Source organism: Anser cygnoides, chromosome 2, assembly GCF_040182565.1.
Source record: "Anser cygnoides isolate HZ-2024a breed goose chromosome 2, Taihu_goose_T2T_genome, whole genome shotgun sequence".
Classification (NCBI taxonomy): domain Eukaryota; kingdom Metazoa; phylum Chordata; class Aves; order Anseriformes; family Anatidae; genus Anser; species Anser cygnoides.
Window position 1 is genome coordinate 48,248,125 of NC_089874.1, and position 21,027 is coordinate 48,269,151.

At 39.2% G+C, this 21,027-nt stretch overlaps 1 protein-coding gene across 4 annotated transcripts in view; it reads left to right on the plus strand.

Annotated features, from left to right (window-relative positions):
* The first annotated feature begins 8,270 nt into the window (after positions 1-8,270).
* The window catches only part of RECK (reversion inducing cysteine rich protein with kazal motifs), a 60,142-nt gene continuing 47,385 nt past the window's right edge, over positions 8,271-21,027 (plus strand). For 2 of the 4 annotated variants that reach the window (XM_066992030.1, XM_048075799.2), the window contains exons 1-3: positions 8,403-8,658; positions 11,759-11,817; positions 18,507-18,581. In XM_066992030.1, coding sequence (XP_066848131.1) covers positions 8,418-8,658; positions 11,759-11,817; positions 18,507-18,581 — 375 coding nt within the window. In that variant the 5' untranslated portion in view covers positions 8,403-8,417. Of the gene's footprint in view, positions 8,659-11,758; positions 11,818-12,323; positions 12,348-18,506; positions 18,582-21,027 lie in introns of those variants that run through there. The other 2 variants (XM_048075798.2, XM_066992029.1) reach the window with 2 other exon arrangements.

A 21,027-nucleotide genomic window follows, 5' to 3' on the forward strand; every position in this document is an offset into this window, starting at 1 on the left:
TACCCCAACTTTTTGGTACATTCCCAAACCTTCACAACCTGTCAAAATAATAGCAAGTCCCAACATTGCTTCAGCTATTTCCTTAAAATCCTGTAATGAGCAAATCACCTTGAACAAATTTGAAGGCAATCTAACACTAATCTGACCTGTTCTCACTTTCTGTCACTAAAGGATAGAATCAGCTAGCTAGCAGCTTTCGATAATCTCAGTGTTTAATTAGCATAGATGAAATAATGTGATGCTTCCTGTTAGAGCATTTCTGATTTGCTGTAGCACTTCAGCCATTCTACATAGTTGATTTGATATTAAAAAGATAATATTAATTAAATGTGATAATGTTAACTTCAAATCTGTATGAATTAAACTTCCATTTTGAAGTACTTTTTATGTTAAATTTAGGCCTTGCAGTAACACATTCCCTGACAAACAACTCATCAGATGTTGGAAACAGTCCTGGAGTTGGCACAACACAGTACCTGCCACTAGAACTTCTTGATGACTCAATTTTTGTTGTTGACTTTGTCTATTAGCATATTGGCATGTGGGCATTTGATCTTGTTTTATGGACGATAACAAAAAGAACATTGAAAATGTTAAATCCTAAAAGAAGCAAAAGAAACAAAAGAAAAAGAAAACTTTTAAATGGAGTTTTTCTAGTCCTTTAAGTAGAATTAGGGATCTTGTGTCAATTAATTAGTTTTTATAGGGGCTAGTTAATATTAGAATTGTATTACTAGCATAAAATCTGTTCTGTAGCAACAATAAACATGCACACACACAAATTAACTGAGCCAGCTAGAAAATCAATATGCCAGAATGCTCTTTTCAGTTGCCTGCATTGCATTTGGAAACATGCCCTCAATGTTTTCTAGAGGGAAAAAGAAAAAAAAATCTCTTAGTTGCATACCATCTTTTTAGGAGCAAGATGGAGCCATTAGGTATTTTGTAGAAAAGATACTTTTAGAATTGCAAGTTGTTGTTTAAAATGACATGTTTTGCCAATATGTAAGGTATTCAGAAGCTGCAGCATGATTTACATGGATACATGAATGATGATAATATGATCCTCCAGGAAAAATTCAGGGAATGTAAGAGGAAGGGCAAGGAATGTAAAATTTCTGCAGTACTGTAGTAGCTCTAAACATGATCTCTTTTCAGCTGGTATTTTTTCCATTTTTTGTGTTTTTTTTCAGTTTTGACCTGTTCCATCACCTTTCCCAGCACCAAGATCAGGCTGACAGGCCTGTAGTTCCCCACATCCTCCTTATGACCTTCCTTATAGATGGGCATCACTTTAGCAAGTCTCAAGTCATCTGGCACCTCTCCGGATGACCATGACCACTAATAGATGATGGAAAGCGGCCCATCAATCACATTCACTAACTCCCTCAGCACCCTTGGGTGGATCCCATCTGGCCCCATGGACTTGTGACAAGTGGAGCAGCAGGTCTCTTAACTGTTTCCACCTGAACTGTGGGGGATTTCATCTTCTCTCCATCCCAGACTTCCATGTCATGAGACTGAGTACCCCAAGGATAAATGGTCTGACTAGTAAAGACAGATGTAAAGGCATAAAGGACCTCAGCCTTTTCTTTACTCTCAGTAGTCATGTTCCCCCCTGCATCCAATAAAAGATGGAGATTCTGCTTGGCCCTCCTCTTGCTGTTAATATTAACATTTTTTGTTATCCTTAACTATAGTGGCCAGGCTGAGCTCGTGTTGGGCTTTAGCCTTCCTGATTTTTTCTCTGCATATGCTGGCAACTTCCTTGTACTCTCCCCAAGTTGTCTGTCCCTTCTTCCACTGGAAAAGGGAAGGACAGTGGAGCCTGAGATGGTCGGTAACGGCCAAATGAGCATTGCCAGGAGGTAGCCAGTGCAAAACTGCAGAAACTTTTCTCTTTTAGTATTAAAATTTTGCCAAAGCTTACATGCCAGCCCAGATTCCCAAGTGGAGCAGAGCCTAGCATTGCACCCTTGTGGGCATGTCCTCTCTCATAAAGAGGGCCTCACTGCACCAGACAAATGAACAAGCCCTCTACACCTAGGACAGTGAAAGATATAAGCAACTTAGAGAAGAATGACTCAAAATAGGACTCCCTTTCCCCTTGGAAAGGGCCTAAACCCCTACACTTCAGCACTGGTTTTCCATCTTCCCTCTGTCCGTTCTTGTCATCCACAGCATGCATTAACTCAGTTTCACGGCATGGGTGGAAAAGTACCCCATGGCTTCACACCTCTTCAGTAGCCTACAACATATTGGTTAATTCACTTTTACCCTGAAAGCTTGAAAGCTGCAGGGCTGAGGAAGTACTTGAACCAAGATAGGTATTTTCTGCATCACTGCTTTATAATTACTATGCTACTGTGGAAAAAGATCTCTCCACTAAGAGTACAGCTGTGAAATGGGAATATTGATAACTTAATACGTGTTGGTGTTGTCATATCTGAACTCATTCTCATGGCAGATGTGATCTGAGACTCCCTCTCCATTTCTCAGACGTATCTTTTCCTTTCCTAGTATAGAAATCAGAGTTCTCTAGTAATCTCATTCACTACTAAGCTTAATATGTAAACTACGCATATGTAATTTTATTACAGAAAGTTACAGAATTAGAATAAAGTTTTGTTTTGTATTGTTATTTTATAAAGGTATTTTGAGAAATATTGGAGATTAATGCACACTAAAAAATTTCTACCCTAGCTTACTCAAGTGTTGGTGCAAATGGGAATAGGCATTGGTCTGTAATTCTTACAATTATGCCATCTTGACAGAGTTTGCTAGCTAATGTATGGAACAGAAAGAATAAAATAATCTTATTGTAGCTAAATATTTTAACTTTTTCAACTAAAACTAATTTAAAATAGCATTAAACAAACAGGCTGAAAAAAATATAATTTTATGCCTTCCCCTTTATTTTATTTTAATCTGCCACTCCATGTTGACTTTTTCTGCTTACAACTGGAAGCAACTGGATAGTTGTCAATTAGCAGCATAAGTGATTTCATACCACCCACACCCATTTTTGCAGTCTTACAGACTGTGTTAATACAGAAATGTATGTATAGCAGTGAATGGATTACATATGGTTCTTCAGAGATGACTAAATGAGAGTATTGCAGTTGCTAAAATATGGAGGAAATTGTATAATGCTCTACGGATGCATTAAAATATCACACTGTAGATGCAGGTCATGATGTGATTATACCACAGTTGCATAGTACAACAAGACATAAAAATAGCTCTTGGAAAATATTCCAGCAACAATTTTGTCCTTAAACACCATATGGAGAAGTAACTAATCCTGTATATGACTAGATGACTTACTGGTATAATCCACAGAAGAATTTCCATATGGCATCCAAAATGTTCTTCAACATCCTTTTCTGTCTCCAAACCACGATTATAATACGCTGGCATATGCACTGCTGATCCTGAAGACTGAGTCCAAAAGAAAAATGAATATTCATTTTATTTATATTCAAGGACGTAGCATTTAGCAAGTGGTAACACATCTGTCATTTGTCCTCTTGCATAGTAATTCAGGGCCATAAAGATAGATTTCTGTTGACATGAGTATTGGCCTCACTGCTGTACCAGACTTTATATTTAGAAACTTGAGTTTAGATTCAGATTTAGACAATTAGAATGGTTGAAGGATTAGGTTGGACTGAACAGAATTCCATTTAAAATATTTTTTTGACATTTTGAAGGGGTCAGTTTTCTGCTCCCTAAACTTTAGTCGTCCGGTATAATTTCCCTCATTTCCAGTCTCTCAAACTGACTTTTTTTTTTTTTAAATCAATGCCTGAATGTTATTCGAGAAATCAAATTAAAATTCCATCCCATTAGAGAAGCCATTTATGTGTAGGTACCTACATATAAACCATCGCTAGCAACCCTGACCTACATGTAGCAGTCCTGAAGGTATCAAATTGATATAGTTACATTAATACATAACTCCATTATACCCTTTACACTCTATACAGTGTACAAAGTGATACAGAGAATAAAAAGCATCTGACCACATAACATGAATGTAAATGTATCTTGGTGACATTTTTTAGGCATTATTTTTCGTATCACCTTCTTTGACATGGTAATCAGGCTTTACTGATGCAGTTTTTCTACATCAAAGAGAATGAATACTGTTGATGCCTTCATCAGTCCACAATCTGTTTTTTAAATTATCCATTTCATAAACTCTCTTACCAAGAAGTGCATTTTTCTTCCCTCAGCATTCTTATTTGTAGAAAAGCAGATACGTCTCTAACTCCATTACTGATTTCAAGGTTTTAAAATTTAAACCGTCAGATGACTTTAGTTTCAGATCACTTTCTCTGTTGAGAAAACTTCACAATATAAAGCAGACAGATTTTTGATGGTACCTTCTATGAACATCAAAACTACCTTCTTCAATAAACATGACATTTATTTCAAATTCCTTTTCAAAACTTAGAGTAGTTTATTTCCTTATACGCACTGATTGAGATAATCTTATTTACTTCTTTATTACTATCAGAGTAAATTGTAATTAACTATATACTCCACACTTATTTTATAACTTTAAATTGTCTGTCCTTCCAGGGATATACTTGATGTATGCAACATTATTTGTCTATAGCAAGACTTCGTGAACTCCGACATGCACCACATGCTTAACTTGCTTAAGATTAATTGCAGACATTTTATTTAGCATTAATATACATCTTTGTTGGGTTTAATTTCAAATACGCAACTTTATCAGTGTAACAGCAATTCATGTGATGTGTGTGATACCAGTCACCAAACTTTGCTTTTGTATTTTGCAATTTTTGTGTTTTTATTTTAATATAATTACTATGAAAGAAAAAAAAAAAAGGTAATTTGAAAATAAACTGAACGTTCTTATCCATTATTTGGAAAGCCAACTATTAAATGCTGACTGAGAATTAAAAGAGAAAAAATAATAAAGTAGCTAAGGTTTGCCTGAACAAAAAGGTTTACCTGTTTGAGAACAAAATCTCTCTGAAAGAGTCTTTGCTATTGCAATTTGAACCTAGCCTGAAAAAAAAAAACAAACAAACAAAAAAAAAAAACAAACAAACAAAAAAAAACAGACAACATCCTCCTTTACCAGCTAGAGAGCATTGTTACAGATTGTCTTGGTTATGCTGGTCCCACAACTCGTAACAATGGCAGTTTGTGCATGGATACATCTGAGGTAGCTCTATAGTCCTACCTAGTTCCAACAGACAGATGGTACAGAACAAGCTTTAGTATAGGAAAGGCATTTAACAAGTGATAAAACTCTGGCTCTGCGCTATTGTGCAGCTATCTAGTTGTTGATACATAGATTAGGCAAATTAATGCTAACTAGGATAAGTCTACAAATGTTGCAAGCACCTTTCCAATTTTAAGGTGCAGCTATCCTAAGAATTACAGCAAAGCAATTTTTTAAAATATTCATAGCTAAAATACAATGGTTTTAAAAATTATCACGAGTAAAAATGCTACTGTCTTCTAGTAATGAGATTAAAAAGAGAAACAGAAGGAATCCAAGGTGAAAATAAATTTCATCTGGTAAAGTACTGTCTTGAGAGGGGTGGCTCTGAAGTTCTTAAAAGGTTTGGAAGCCAATTTGTGTATCTTCCCAAAGTAGATATGTTAAATTAAAATATAGAACAGTATATTTCCAGTACAAAGAGTGCTCTGCTGAAATGTATTGATATATGATATGCCTTATTGACAGTATGATCTCTCTCGGGATATAAGAAAAATGTGGCATCACTTTACTTTTTGAGGTGATCCTGATCAGGTCAAATATTTTACAATAAAAATGTATGTTTTGACTAGTAATTCAGATCATGACCGCATCAGAATCTTCACTTAGTGCTGATGGAGGCTTCAATATAAAATTTGACATTCAAAGTTCTAAATTTTTCAGTAATTTTTTTAGGATAACAAAGCATGATTAAACACTACATAGAACAAAATATAATGATCTAACCAAGATACTACAGAAAAAAGTAGCTGAATGAGCAGGGTTTGTCTTATCACTAGACTTAGAAAGTATGCAAGTATGCTGTCAATATAATTCTAACAAGCTGGTTTACACAAAGGCATTTATTTCAAGCCCCAAGATTCCACTTTTCACTGTTAGACATTGGGTAGGAATTATTTTGAAATGTGTTCTATTTTAATAAGGTCCATATGCATAGTTTAACTGGAAAACAGTAGTCTGTAGATTAATATCCAAGCTCCAAGGAACAAAAGTTCTTGCTTTCTGGAACAACTGGGTTAAACAATAACCCGTTTTAAGAAGAACTTGTGCTGCCATAACTGAAATCCAAATTATAAAATCTTGTATTATTTCAAAGTTCAGTATGCTTTTTTAAAGAGAAGTAATACTTTCAGTGGTCTCAGTTACTTCTTCTGGACCTGCAGATGTGTCTTGGTGTGAAAATCCAGAGCCTTTAAATTACCAGACATAGCAGCATGTCTTTCCTCTGCCTGTTTGATTGTGGAATAGTTAATTATTATTACTGATGATAATTTTGCACTTAAAAAGCATTCAGAGGAAACAGAATGCACAGCAATCCCCCACATCTGAAGCTGAGCCCAATAAAACCATTTAGCATAACTGGGGAAAAATCATCTAAGTCGTTCAGACCTCCTTGTAATTCAGTGAAACTAAACCAGTGTGCAATGGCCGAGTTTTTTTGTTGTTGTTTTGTTTTGTTTTGTTTTGTTTTGTTTTGTTTTGTTTTCTGGTATTGGATCTGCTGCCATCTAGTGGCCCTATGGTGAATTATAAGAGCTCAAATAACGCAGCTGAAAACTAGCAGAATATGCCTTAGGTTTGGCATATGGGTTTACGGGGAAAATCCTACCTGTTTAACATACATGTAGGCCCACTTATACATCAACGTTAGAAAAAGACCATTATTTTTTATAATCAGATTATATTGGCTGCTTTTCAGTTTCTTGAATTGACATCTACAGCAACAACTTTAACTTCAAATTAAAATACAGTTAAGTGTGGTTTTATTTCTTATGGCTTTGTTCCATAATGTAGTATGATTTACTTATTCTATACTGGTGTATAAGAAGATGGATAAGATACAAAACTTCTTCTTTCGTTGTAGTGTTCTCCACTATTATCTTGTTGTTGTTTTTGTTTTGTTTTATTTTGTTATTTTGTTTTGTTTTGTTTTCTGTACCTCTTATGAATTTGATACTGGAACTAAAGAGCACTCAGTTACTACAGATTCTCCAGGCTGTAAAAAAAACATGGAGACATTAGTAGGTTGGTGACTGTTCAGACTGTCTTCAGAGGAAGGAGTTAATTTTTCCTGTATTACTATTGGCAGAGAATCTGATAATGGGATGGATAAGGTACTTAGCCAAAAAGTCTGAACTGTCAGAAGTTGGCCCATTTGCTTTGAAATGGTCAGTTTTCTTTGAGGCAAAAATAGTTTCCAGCTATGACATGAGCAGTAATTTAAATCTGCTTTCAATTCATTGCATAAGAGATTTAATTTCTCTTGAATTCTAAAAAAAATGGGTTAATGTGATCTCTGTAGAAAAGAAAATACAGTTGCAAAGCCTTGCTTCCAACTTGTCTCCACTGAGGACTGAATCTCAGCGGGTTATACTGCCTTCCTGCTGCCAGGTATAGGAGCTTCTCACAACTGAGGTATACTGGACTTCGGGCTGCAGCACATACTGATGAGCAACACAGTCTGAATGAAAGGATAAAAAGAAGAGGGGGAAAAAAAACGCAGTCCAACAGAGTGCTTCAGGTTCTTTTCCCGAAGTGAAATCTGTAGTATGCGACAATCTGAAGAGAGGTGTGTGGCTGCTGCGTGGGTAGCGGGAAGGCTGGCTGCCCACTGGGCTGGCTGAGGGAACTCGCCTGTCTGTGACTGTTCACCCGGGCATGAGCCACCCTCAGCCAGCAGCGGGTTTGAGCTGTGCAAACACCGGCCTGAGTGCTTTTGGCTTGACTCGGAGCAGACGCCTGGCATAGAGCGGGTGGTCAGAAGCAGATTGATTATGGGTCAGCCGGTTCGAGCAACAATGCCCTAACCTGTCAGTTTGTGGTGGGCTGTGAGCGGGATGTCCTCTCAGTTTGTTTCTTCTCGTGTTGGGTGACGTGTTTTGTGCTGCTCGTTTCACTTCTCCCATCAGGTAACTGGATACCTGTGATAATTTCAAGTACCTACGGCTACGTGGTATAGGTGCGTAATGTTATGCGGTAGGCTTACAATCAGTAATTTTAAAATCACGTGCAGAAACGTATCAACAATTCGAATAGCTGCACGGCGAGGGACGACAGGGGCACCAAGGAGCCGCTCCCTCAGCAGCCGGCCGCCTCACGGGGCGGGGCAGGACGCATCTCCCCGCGGCGGCGGCGGCGGCCCTCGCCCGCCGGAATGTCCGCGGCGGCCGGGCGGAGCGGGGCGGGGTCGGCCGGGGGAGCCGCAGCCAATGGAGGCCGGCAGCGGGCGCGGGGGGAAGGGGGAGCTGCCGGCGTCAGAGCCGAGCGGGCGGGAGCTCGGCGCGTCGCTGCGGGGCGCGTTCGCGGCCGGGCCATGGAGGCGGCGGCCGCTGCCCCGTGGCCCTGGGCCTTGCTCTGCCTGGCGGCGGCACCGCTGCTCGGCCCCGGGGCGGCCGGTGAGTACCGAGGCGCGGAGGGCGGGGAGGGAGGCGGCTCCGCGGGATCCCGTTCGACAACATGGCGCAGGGGCGAGGCTGTGCGGCGGGGCAGGCACGGCGGGGTCGCCGCCGGGGTTGGGCTGCCGGGAGCCCCGGGCGACTGAGGGGGGTGGCATCGCCGGTGCCCGCTGTCGCCGGCGGGCGTGGAGCAGCAGCAGGTGGGCGAGGGTCGGCAGGAAGGGGCAGCGCCGCCTCCGCGGTGTCGGCCCTCTCTCTCCTCGCCGAGTGAAAGCGTGGTATTGAGCGAAGTACTACATGTTTTTAAAAGGCATCGGATATGGCGAAGGATAGCGGTAAAAAAAATAGTTCCTTGTACTAAAACTAGTATCACCGAAAAAAAAGAGGAATTAATAAGGCAGCACAAGCATATATACTCATATATAGATCTATTTTAATAAATAGATCACATTGGCAGTGCTGTCACGCCAGTGGAAAATATGAAAAATGTAATAGCCGAATGCAGAAAACCGCAATTGCCAAGGCATTTGTGGGTGTATCGTATCGTTGCTCTATAGGTTCGATTTCCGCTCTTAGGAAAAAAGTCAACTTTTTCTTGATGGACCTGCTCAGATGGCTGAGGTAGCAGAGTTATCAAAGAAAGAGGTGTATTCATGTTCACGGTAGTTGGATGTGAATAAAATCTTGAATTTAAACCTTGGGGATTTTTTAGTAAAATCGGGGAAAGTTGGAATGAGACACAAAAAGGCTGACTGAGAGAGAGAAGTTGTAAGATATTTCAGAAGAGATTAACTAGAGGCAGAAAGACAGAGCTCAGGAATTGTGTTTGGAATTAGTATTGCTCATAACTTAAATTTCTGACTTAAGCACATCACTTTTAGCCAGTTAAATTTACTACTTATTTAAGATACCGTTGCTTGATTAGATGATCCAAGACAGCCAGCATGGCTTCACCAAGGGCAAATTGCGCCTGGCCAATCTAGTGGCCTTCTATGATGGAGTGACTGCGTTAGTTGACAAGGGAAGACCGACCAATGTCATCTATCTGGACTTCTGTAAGGCCTTTGACACAGTCCCACAAGACATCGTGCTCTCCAAATTAGAGAGATATGGATTTGATGGGTGGGCCATTCAATGGATAAGGAATTGTCTTGAAGGTTGCACTCGGAGAATAGTGGTCAATGGCTCTATGTCCAGGTGGAGGCCCATGATGAATGGCATCCCTCAGGGGTCTGTCCTGGGACCCGTACTGCTTAATATCTTTATCAACAACATAGACAGTGAGATGGAGGGCACCCCCTTCAGATTTGCAGATGACACCAAGCTGAGTGGTGCAGCTGATACACCAGAAGGAAGGGATGCCATCCAAAGGGACCTGGACAAGCTTGAGAAGTGGGCCCACGTGAACCTAATGAGGTTCAACGGAGTCCAAGTGCAAGGTGCTGCACCTGGGTTGGGGCAGTGCCAAACAGGAGTACAGAATGGGAGAAGAGCTCACTGAAAGCAGCCCTGCAGAGAAGGACTTGGGAGTTCTGGTGGACAAAAGCTCGACAGGAGCCATCAGTGCACACTTGCAGTCCAGAAGGCCAACTGCGTGCTGGGATGCATAAACAGAGGGGTGGCCAGCAGGCTGAGGGTGATGATTGTTTCCCTCTACTCTGCCCTCCCACTTTGAGTACTGTGTCTAGGTCTGGGGCTTCCAGCACAAGAAGGACGTGGATCTGTTAGAGCGGGTCCAGAGGAAGGCCGCAAAGATGCTCAGAGGGCTGGAGCACCTCTGCTATGAAGGGCTGAGAGAGCTGGGGATGTTCAGCCTGGAGAAGAGGTGGCTCCAGGGTGACCTCACTGTGGCTTTTCAGTACTTAAAGGGGGCTTATAAAAAGACTGAGAACAACTCTTTGCTCTGTCAGATAATGACAGGACAAGGGGGAATGGTTTTAATCTAAAAGAGGGGAGGTTTAGATTAGAAGTTAGGGGGAAATTCTTCACTCAGAGGGTGGTGAGGCAGTGGCACAGGTTGCCCAGAGAAATTGTGGATGCCCCATCCCTGGAAGTGTTCAAGACCAGGTTGGACAAGGCCCTGGGCAGCCTGGTCTGGTGGGAGGTGTCCCTGCCCATGGCAGGGGGGTTGGAACTGGATGATCTTTAAGGTCCCTTCTAACCCAAGCCATTCTATGATTCTATGATTCCATGATTAGGGTTGTATAAAAGGAATTAAATGATCATAAGGTTTAGTATACTGATATTTCATTGTGATGCTCTTTGGTATAATTGATAAGACTTGAAACTCAGCAGTGGAAGTGATTCAGAAGGACTAGCCTTAATGTATGTTAATTCATAATGGAAGGGTTACCAGCCACTACAAACTAATGGATAAAAGGTCAGAAAATACTAAATAATTGAATGTTGTCCAGGATATTCATGGACTCAAATCATACTGGCACATACAGTTGAATATATTCGTTGGCACCTAAGCCAACGTGAATTCTCTTCATAGATTGGAAACTGAATTCTTAGTTCTTTGATGTAGCATTTACTCTCAAGGTGAATTTATGTGATGAAAATTTTCTGAGATGTATAGTGAAACAAAGCAGCACGAACTTGATTGAGTATTTTGACCATTATTTCTGTTTTTAAGTACAGCTTTCATTTATGTACATCTGGTTAGGTGTTCTGGATTTTTTTTTTGACAATTCATTTGCTGGTTATTTTTTCATTATGAGTCTAAGATGTTTTCTCCATCACTTTGTTAATGTGCTTGCAATCCAGTTGTTGTATGCTAGTCATGTGTTTCTAACACCATGACTTTGTAACAGGAATATGAAAGTGTAAACCAAAGCTTTTCACTTCAGTGAAACAGTAAGCGAAGTTTAAACATGGTGGAAGCTGCTAATGAATGTCAACTTGGGAACAAAAATTTCTCATGGCTGTTTGTTTGTTTGCTTGGTTTGTTTGTTATTTTTAAGGAAAATTCCTCATATTATCTGTGGATCAGATACATTGACCCGATAGGCCATCAACTGGGTAATTCTGTTCAGAAGTGATAGTTAAGTGCTTCAAATCTTTTAAACACCTTATTCCCTTCCCTACTTTTCCACAGGCTTGTCTTGTTGTTACCATGCAAAGGACAACCTAATGTGCCGTGATGTTTGTGAACAGGTAAGCTTGTTTTAAAATTTGTTTTATCTCAGAGTTAAAATCATGCCATTAGCCGATTATGTAGCAAGATTAGCATTTTAAGTAAATGATTACCTATGTGTGAATCATGAAATGTAACATTATTGTTATTTAAATGAGAGCATAAGTGTTTAATACTGTAGTCCTCTTCCTTTTTGTCATGTGTTCTTCAGCAGGTTCAGTTGAAGTTGAGGAGACAGATACAAATTTGAGGTCAGGATTTTGTCAAGAATGGATAAGCACGTTATGAAATGAGAGGGGTGTAGGTACTAAATTTCTGGATCATGTATGTTTCCAAGTTTTGGAGAATTGAAAACGAAGAACAAAATGTTGGTACTGCTCTTTCTTCTTCCTTGTTGTTTTTCAGCTAACCATCTGAGATATTCATTATGATATAAGGCTTTGTGAATCCACAAAAATCTATTCATACCCTGTTCGTATGGTAATAACAAAGAGCCATTTATGTTAAATCCAAGCTTGGGAAGTATTTTTCCACGACTTCTTATCCAAAGGTATAAATATATGTTATACAACTTTGTGTGCGTATGCGTATATATTTGTGTACATAGACATTTTCTATAAATAAAGCACACATATACACAGGTTTTATATTAAAATTGTGCCATTGCATTGTACCTGCCCCCCTTTCTTAATTACATGTTTTGAGGCTATTCAAGCACTGAACCTGATTATGGTTAAGATGCTATTTATTTGTGATGATATTAACAAAACTTTTAGGTTACATTGCTCTTCTTTCTTCCTGTTATATTTATAGAGTAAAACCATCTAGGCCAAACAAGGGGGTCTTGAGTCTCTTCGCATAAAATATACTCTCAAGTCCTGTAATTATTCTTGCAGCCCTTCAGGACTAAATTTCTTTCTTTGAATACAGGTAGACAAAACTGTAGATGGTATCATAAGCAAAAGCCTATCACATGTTTAACACTCTTCTTGCAGCTGTTTCCAGTTGGCAGATTTAGCAGCTGCATTGAGAAAGCATTTGGAATAATCTGTCGAATTCTTTTTTTGTTCCACTGACTTAAGTTCCCAGTTTATCACGTGAATTCCTGTTAGCTCTTCATGAAAGGCCTTGAGTTTTTCACTGTCAAATTTCATCCCCATTCTGCTATAACAGTTCTAATTAGTATGTAGGGTTTTCTTTGTGGTTGTTTGTTTGTTTTGTTTTATTGTTTCTAAGTTATTCTGATTTTGGCTTATCCAGATGGTATCTGTCTATGCAGATGATCACCATGTTCAGAGTCTTTGTGATGAGAGGCCTATAACAAGTCTAAGGCAGGGTCGTCCCCTCATTCCATAAAGAGCTGTCTTAGATCAGGTTGGTGGTATGCTTACTCTGAACGACCCTTTGATGTAGGCTAACAAACTAGCTGAAGGGGCTGTCTACTATTTTTCTGATGTTTTTCATGTTCTGTAACTTTTATCTATTTTGTCTTTGTTGAATCAATCTTGGAATGTGTTATTTGGAACAGGTTGCCCAGAGAAGTTGTGGATGCCCCATCCCTGGAAGTGTTTAAAGCCAGGTTGGATGGGGCTTTGAGCAACCTGTTCTAGTGGGAAGTGTCCCGGCCCATGGCTGGGGCGTTGGAACTAGATGATCTTTAAGGTCCCTTTCACCCCAAACCATTCTACGGTTTGATACTTACTTGCTTGTCTTAAACATAAAATTTGTGGGATGAAGGCTTATGTACATGGGGTGGTGACTCTAAAGGTACAGGGTTGGCTGAGTGATTTGCCTTACTTTCATCCATCCAAACCCCTTTTCTAAAATATTTTTATGGAGTTGTTGCACTTTGTGTGCCACTGCACTGTACCACCATTACATGATAATGCATTTAAAAAAAAAAAAAAAAAGCTTTCCTCTTGGACATGCTAGTTTGAGAGTTTGAGTCATAAAATACTGAAGTTGCTTGCCAGGGAGGGCAGGGCAGGCCTGTATTCATTACTTTTATTTTTAACTAATGCTTAGGAAATGCCAGCAACTATAGGTGCAGTGACAGGAGTCTGGGAGTTGATACATTTCTTGTGGAGAAGGTCCGGCTGGAGGTTCAGTTGTAACGCTTGAGACTGTGTATCGGTTATGTCCAGCAGTACAATCTCTGGTACTGTGTGGACCAAACACTCGAGACGTGTTAGAGGCCTTGACACAGATGGAACTCTTGAGGCGGAACATGGCTGTGCAAGCCTTGGACTACAGGGAAAGTCCGGTGGCTTGCTTTGAGTCTACAGCGCTTAAGCTGTCAAAGTCATGTTCTGGTCCGCTTCCTGAACTGTCAGGTGAAGGAGCTGAGGATAAAAGCATTGCCTCAAAGTGGATAAATGTGAGTAAAACAAGCTCTTCATAGAGACCTTGCAAGAGCAATAGCCCGAATCATTCATTGAATGGAAAGAAAGATGGCCAGAGGGTATGCTTATTGGATACTGAAAGTTTGTGGCTACTGACAGGAAGAAGTTTCTTTGCCTGGCTTTGGATTTGTGCTTAGAGAATAGATATGGGGCCTTGGTATGTGTGAGAAGGAACAAGCTCCATCAGGGAGCCATCTGGGCCTAACCCACTGGTTGATAACAGTGCCATTAAGAGAAAGACTCCCTTCTGCAGGGGATAGAGGCAATCATCCCCTGACTAGGCATGCTGTCGCAGGAGGTTTGTTTTTAAGGGAAAAAACTTCCAGGTTTGTTTGGTCCTTGGGCTGTTATCCGTTGGATGTTTGTTTGCATGGATGCCAGTGGTACTATTGAGAGAGGCCTCACGTGGATAAAGGGCAACTACAGACACTTTCCTGCCTGCTAAGAAAAAAGACTTGGGTAAGACTAAGGAATCCTGCGAACTACTACTAGTTCAACTGCTTTGAGTGTCACAGCCTAAAAGGTTACCTTGCCTGTGGGCGTGTAAGAGGTAATAGTGGGTTCACAGGATTCCGTAATACACAAGGACATGGAGACTATTTCCTAAATTTCATTACTTCATTACGGATCATTGCTACAAATCATCAATAGCAAGTATCCTTATGATTAATAAAGCAAGTATATATCAAGTTATTACAAAATTGTTACCAGAAAGCGTGTTTTATATTCAGTAGTAGCAGTAATTGTTAGTAGCAGCAAATACATTTTAATATTACAAGCTACTACAAACTTATCACTAGTAAAGTAGCAAATATGCATATAAGTATGTGTATATATATATATATGGTATATGCAATTATGTATACTATTTTGTGTTATGTTACCTGTACCAAGCATTTGTCAGACCATTCCCAAAAGTGGAGCCAATTGAAAATGGACAAGTTTTGCTTCAGAAATGGTCAGTGTCACTGAGTTTGGAGTCAGCCAAGTGTCTCCAGCAAAGGAGAAATCTGTCTAAGTCCTGTAGTAAAAGTTCATGCGCAGGAAGTTGTCAAAGACAAGCTTTGTTTTCAGTTGGAAGCAAGTCACTTCTATATCTCAGAGACCTACGAGGGAGTAGGATGATGCCACTTAGAGCAGCCAAGAGATGCTGCTAATTTCAGGTCTTCACCTGAGATGATGTTTCCTTTCCTCTCAGACAAAATTTAACTTTTCCCAGGCAATTTTTCGGTTCCTTCAGCTAACAAAGTCAATAACTGTTGCTAATTCCTACTTATTTTTTTGTAGTTTTCTGGACTGTTTTTCTCCTTTCCAAATAAGTTGTCATTACAGTTCCTTGTCTTTGCCCTTATTGATTGTAGATATCTTCAGGATGTTTCAAGTTTTTAGGTACCCAGCTGTACTTCAAAGAGGCCACCTGTGTTTCTTAAGAACGTTCTTGATTTACATGCCTTGTTCCCAAGCTAGCAGTTCCCAGACTGGCAGGCATTTTCTTCTGTGAGTGTTTTAGCAGACATTTTCTGTAAGCATTTTTCTCATTATGGCGGTTACAGATTTGCTTGACTTTTCTAAAACTAACATGATTCAAACATGTATTTTTTCAATTCTTAAAAAAATATATTAAATTCTTGAAAAATATTATTAAAAACTTAGTTTTAGTATCCCTTCATTTGGTGATTATTTGATTCAGTCTTTTGGATGTTGTATCAAGGAATAAGTGGGCCTGTCTTTATTTAATTAACTTTTTTTCCTAAGCTTATTTCTGGGAAGTTTCATGATGATACAGTTCCTGGCAGCATTCATCTATGTACCAGTCCAGAGGTTTTATCCTCCTTCAGGCATAAGAGCAGTCCATCTCAGTCCTCAGGAAAACAAATAAATGTTTCAGGAGGCTGGCTTGGCTAAACAGTAAAGTCAAGACAGAGCTGCAATACAGAAAGGTAGTATACAAAATGTAGAAGTAATGTGGAAGCAGGGAAAGGTTATAAAGGAGGAACTGAGAAACTTTGCCCAGGCACGTCAGGGCGATATTAGGAAAGCTCAGTTGGAATTGAGATTTGCAAAAGATACCAAGTGCAAGAAAAGTCCTACCTGCTATGGCAGTAGTTAAAGGCTGAACAAAGTAAAATGTGACTTATTGAATACAGCTTATTTAGGGCAATTTAGTGTCAGCAAACACAGGTAAGGCAGAAGTACTGAATGTCATCTTTCCTGAGTTTGTCAATAAGATCTGAGTCCCCTATGCGTTAGGGAGGGGATTCAAGGTGGAGTACTGCCAGGATTGAGTAAGGGTTGAATCAGGAATTGCTTGAGGGAAAATTTGACCCATACTAGTCCGTGGGACAAGATGGATTACATCTGAGAGTGTCATGAGAGCTGGCTGGTGTCACAGCAAGGTTATGTACACTCTATCATATTTGAAAGGTTGTGGAACAGGAGATGACCCTGGTGACTGGAGAAAGGCAAACAATGTTCCCATCTTCTCCACTGCCCTCACTCCAGAAGGAAAAAAAATATGGAAGGAAAAAAAGGAAAAAGAAAAAGCCAAAGGACTGTTTGCAGTCCAGGAAACTAGTAATCTTCTCTTAAATCTCTGGGAAGATCATGGACAGAGTCCTCCTGAAACCCATTTTTGGGCATGTGAAGGGTAAGTCATGCCTGTCAAACTTGCTTGCTATTGATAATAAAATAGCTGGATTTCTGGATGAGAGGAAAGAAGTGGATGTCATTTACAATGACTTTCAGGCTTTCAACACTTTCTCCCTCAGTATATTTCCATCCGTTTTTGGATATGATGGCTTTGATGATGAAAAGGTAGTTGAGTAAAAAATTGTTTAGATGATTGGGCTAAGATGATAGAAGTTTAAATGGGTCATATTTTACCTGCAGGCCAATAAGACCAAAGGGGGTCTATGCTAGGACTTGTCCTGTTTAACATCTTTATTAATGACCTGGAGGAAGCGACAGATTGACTCTTGTTGAGTTTTCAGGTTATACCAAACTGGGAAGAAGAACTGATGATCTCAAAGGCAGTACTACCTAATATCCAGTGTGACCTGGACTGGTGGAAGGAATTGACCAGCAGGAACTCTATGAAATTCAGCAAGGAAAGATGCTTGTGTTTCTTATCAGCCCATCTCAGTAGCAGCTCCACCCTGCAGTTGACAGTTCCCAGTTCAGGACTATTTGTGTACTTGCTGAGGATTCTTTCTGACACTGGTAAAGCTATTAAACAGTATTGGTGTGAATCCTGTTTTATTACCACTTGAAAGTGGTATAAAGAGTTCACTTAGGTGTTGAACAGCAGACCGCCAATCTTTGAGACCTATTGTGCAGACAGTTTGCCGCCCACCTTATAGTTCACCTATCTCATCCATGTTTCGCTAATTTGGCTCTAAAAATACTATGGGAGACCACGCAAAAGCCTTGTTAATGTCAGGGTAAACAACATTCATTGTTCTCCACTTTTTTTTTTTCCTACTGATTCAATCTTTTTCTTAGAGGAAGCTCTCAGGCTAAATTTGCACTTGGTGTGCCTTTGCTGACTATTCTCAGTCACCTTCTTGTTCTTCAGGTGCTCTGACATGGCTTTCAGGAGAATTTGTTCCGTAGTCGTCTTGAGAGGTGGGGATAGGCTAGCAGTCTGTAATTCCCTGGATTGCCCTTACTTTTCTAATGGATACATCGTTCGCCTTTTTTCAATAATTGTGAGCCTTGTCCAACCACCACAATTGTTCAAAAATGATAGCAGGCTGCTTTGCAATTATAGTGGCCAGCTTTTCAGCATCTTCATTGGCATCTCGTCCAGTTCCATGAACTTCTAGATGATCCATTTGCTTAAGTGCTGCTTAACTTGATCTTGCTCAACTATTCATTCCTCCTGTTAATTTTACTTTTTGTATTCCATAACAATTTATTTTTTCCTGGAAGGAGTTTAATTGCCTGAGGTCATATAGTATTTAGCAGAAGATTAGTTAAGTAAATAGAGCTGTGTAATATTTTGATACGTGGAACAGAAGTTGTTTTTCACACTGCCTATTCAATAGAAACTTCTGGAGAGAAGAGTTTGAGGACAAAATTCTCAATCACTTCCAAAAAATAAAAGTCCTTCCTTTGCAAAAAGTGCAACATATTTGGAAGACTATAAATATATATATAAATAAAAAATCTTCACTTTACATTGTTTATTTGTTAACTGTTAGCAGAAGTTGTCAACAAGTAGACAGTAATGAAACTAAAAAGGAAGAAGTCAATTGAAATAACTGTTCAATATGTGATTATATCTTTCTATGTGTTTTTTCTAACAGATATTATCTTCTAAGAGTGATTCCCGTTTGAAGCATTTACTGCAGCGAGCACCTGAGTATTGTCCAGAATCAATGGTAAGGCTTGCTAGTTTTTAATTTAAAACAACAAACAAAACATTAATCTTATATTAACAAAGTTTTGATTACAAAAGCTAAATTTCGAATTTAACTTGTAGAGTTATTTTGTTACTTTCTGAGTTTTGAGCTGATATAGCCTGTGTGTGTGTCTTCAAATGTTTTCTTCCTTGTTTTAAGGGCTAGAAATTTTCTTGAACTGCAGTTATATCCTCAAAGTAGGATTTCTTTATAAAGCTCTTAAATGTTACACTACTTGGTGGTCATGTAAGCTGTGAAATCCAGTGAAAATCTGATTTATAGTGTAAAAATTTGTGCTGAGTGACTGTCACTTGGAAGTTAATAGTAGTTACTTAAATTGGATTGTGTGTTCCAGCTTGCGTATGAGACAAAGCTGGCAGGTGGACTAACGCATGGAATACCTTTATAGCTGCTCTGAATGGTTTATGGGCATTTTTGACAAGCTGAAGTAATGCTCTTGTTGAATAAGGAAGATTACAGTTTCGTAGAAGTGATATATATCCTAATATATTCCCAAAAAAGGAATGAAAAATAATTTGTTCCCTATATTGGTGATGATCTAATTGAGGATTAGACAAACACTAGCATTTATATTCTTAATTCTGGAATAGTTAATTCTTAATTCTTCCCTCTTGGTAACTTAAACGTGTCAACGTGTTTGTTTTTGTTTGGAAGTAACAAAAATTGCAAGAAAGAAATCAGACCTTTCTAAAAAAGATCAGATGGATAGATTGTTGACTGTGAGAAAAATCCATCTAGTTAGAAGCATATACCCAGCCCAACTGGGCAATGTGTAGTAGTAAATCTGTGCGTAGCATTTTGCAGGCTACTTTGCAAGAATGTTTGCTTATAGATCCTTTCCTCCTGTGTGTCAAAAGTATTTTTTTAAAGGTTTGCTTTCTGTGGATCATCAGCTGTAAGGTCTTGGTAAGTTATAGACAGCTGACGGTATGAGTAAAACTTGTGGCAGGAAAGCATATTAAAGTAGTGTATAGAATTTGTTTTGGTACTGTTTTTCTTCATTGTTTATCCCCTGATAGGAAGAGTAGGATTTATCTGTTTAATAGATTTTTAGGAGACAGCACTGGAGAGTATCTGAAAGGGGGAAAATGATTGATACAATTTTTTTCAACTAACAATACCGTCTTTATAAATGGCAAGTTTGCTGTTTAGTGTGTATCTTCATATTGCTGCACTGATAATATTTTTTAACATTTTTAAAAACATCTAGATATAAAATAGTTAAATATTACATTAAGTTAACAGTTTGCTCTTTTCAGATACCACCCCACTTTTTTGGAAGGGTGTTGTAGTGACAATCCACCGAAGAGTGGATAGGCTATGAATTTAATCAGTTGGTCTGTTTTATAGAGCACTGACATTGTTCTTTCAGTTAATATGATAGAAGGGGTTTTGCTGGGTATTAAGTAGCGCACTGATTGCCAAAACAAGAGAAGACCATCTTCTCATGAAATAAAGGAAATCAATTGAACCAATAGAGTATAACTAGTAGAAGTGGCAGATCGTTACCTTCTTCTTTTGAGCTGACTTTGACTCTACTCTTAGGTGGGAAGCTCCCAGAAATACGGAGGAGGACAGTTTTAGGTGATTAGATACAGATCAATTTTAACTTTGGAAAGTCAGTGATTCCTGTGGTGACAGAGTCATTGCGTGACAACAGAGCTTGCTGTTCGTATGGTTGAATTGAATTTTTCCTTTTCTCTTGAAGAACATGTTTAACATCAGTTCATTTAAAGCCCCTTAAGACCTGTCTCTTGTCTTCTTTGACTGAATAATTTTCCTCTAATTTCGTCTAATTAAGGTTCTCCAAGTGCTTGCTCAAAAAAGTTGAATTCAGTTAGACTATACTGAAATACATGTAATCCTTGAAGAGTTGTTTGTACTCATCTTTTTTAACTACGATATTAACAATCATGTTGTAAGACTCCAGTTATAGGACACTGACCATCTAACATAGCTTTTAGTTCTGTCAGCCTTCTAACACAGCACACCCATTGTAACACGTAGTTGTTTTTGACATGGGAACTAAAATTCTTAACTTGGATTGAATCCTTCCTCTGCTGCCTAAACCTCCATCTTCCAGGACATTTTTAAGTTTTATTGGGTAGATAACAGAACAACCTGTGGCACACCAGCATCTGACCTGAGTTCTTTATACTAACCCCACTGTAAAAAAAAAAAATAAATAAAATAAAAATAATCCCCCACAGTCATTATTTTAGCTGAGTAGTCTTGGTAATACCAGTAATGAGGGAGATGGGGCAAGAACTCTTTGGTAAGCTCTTCACCATCTGATTTTTTCCTGCCCTCTCCCCACCCCACCAAAAAAAAAATATGTATTTACATAATTCTTATGCTTGATACCATCAGCCACTTAGGTCATTTAGCAGGACCAGAAATGCTT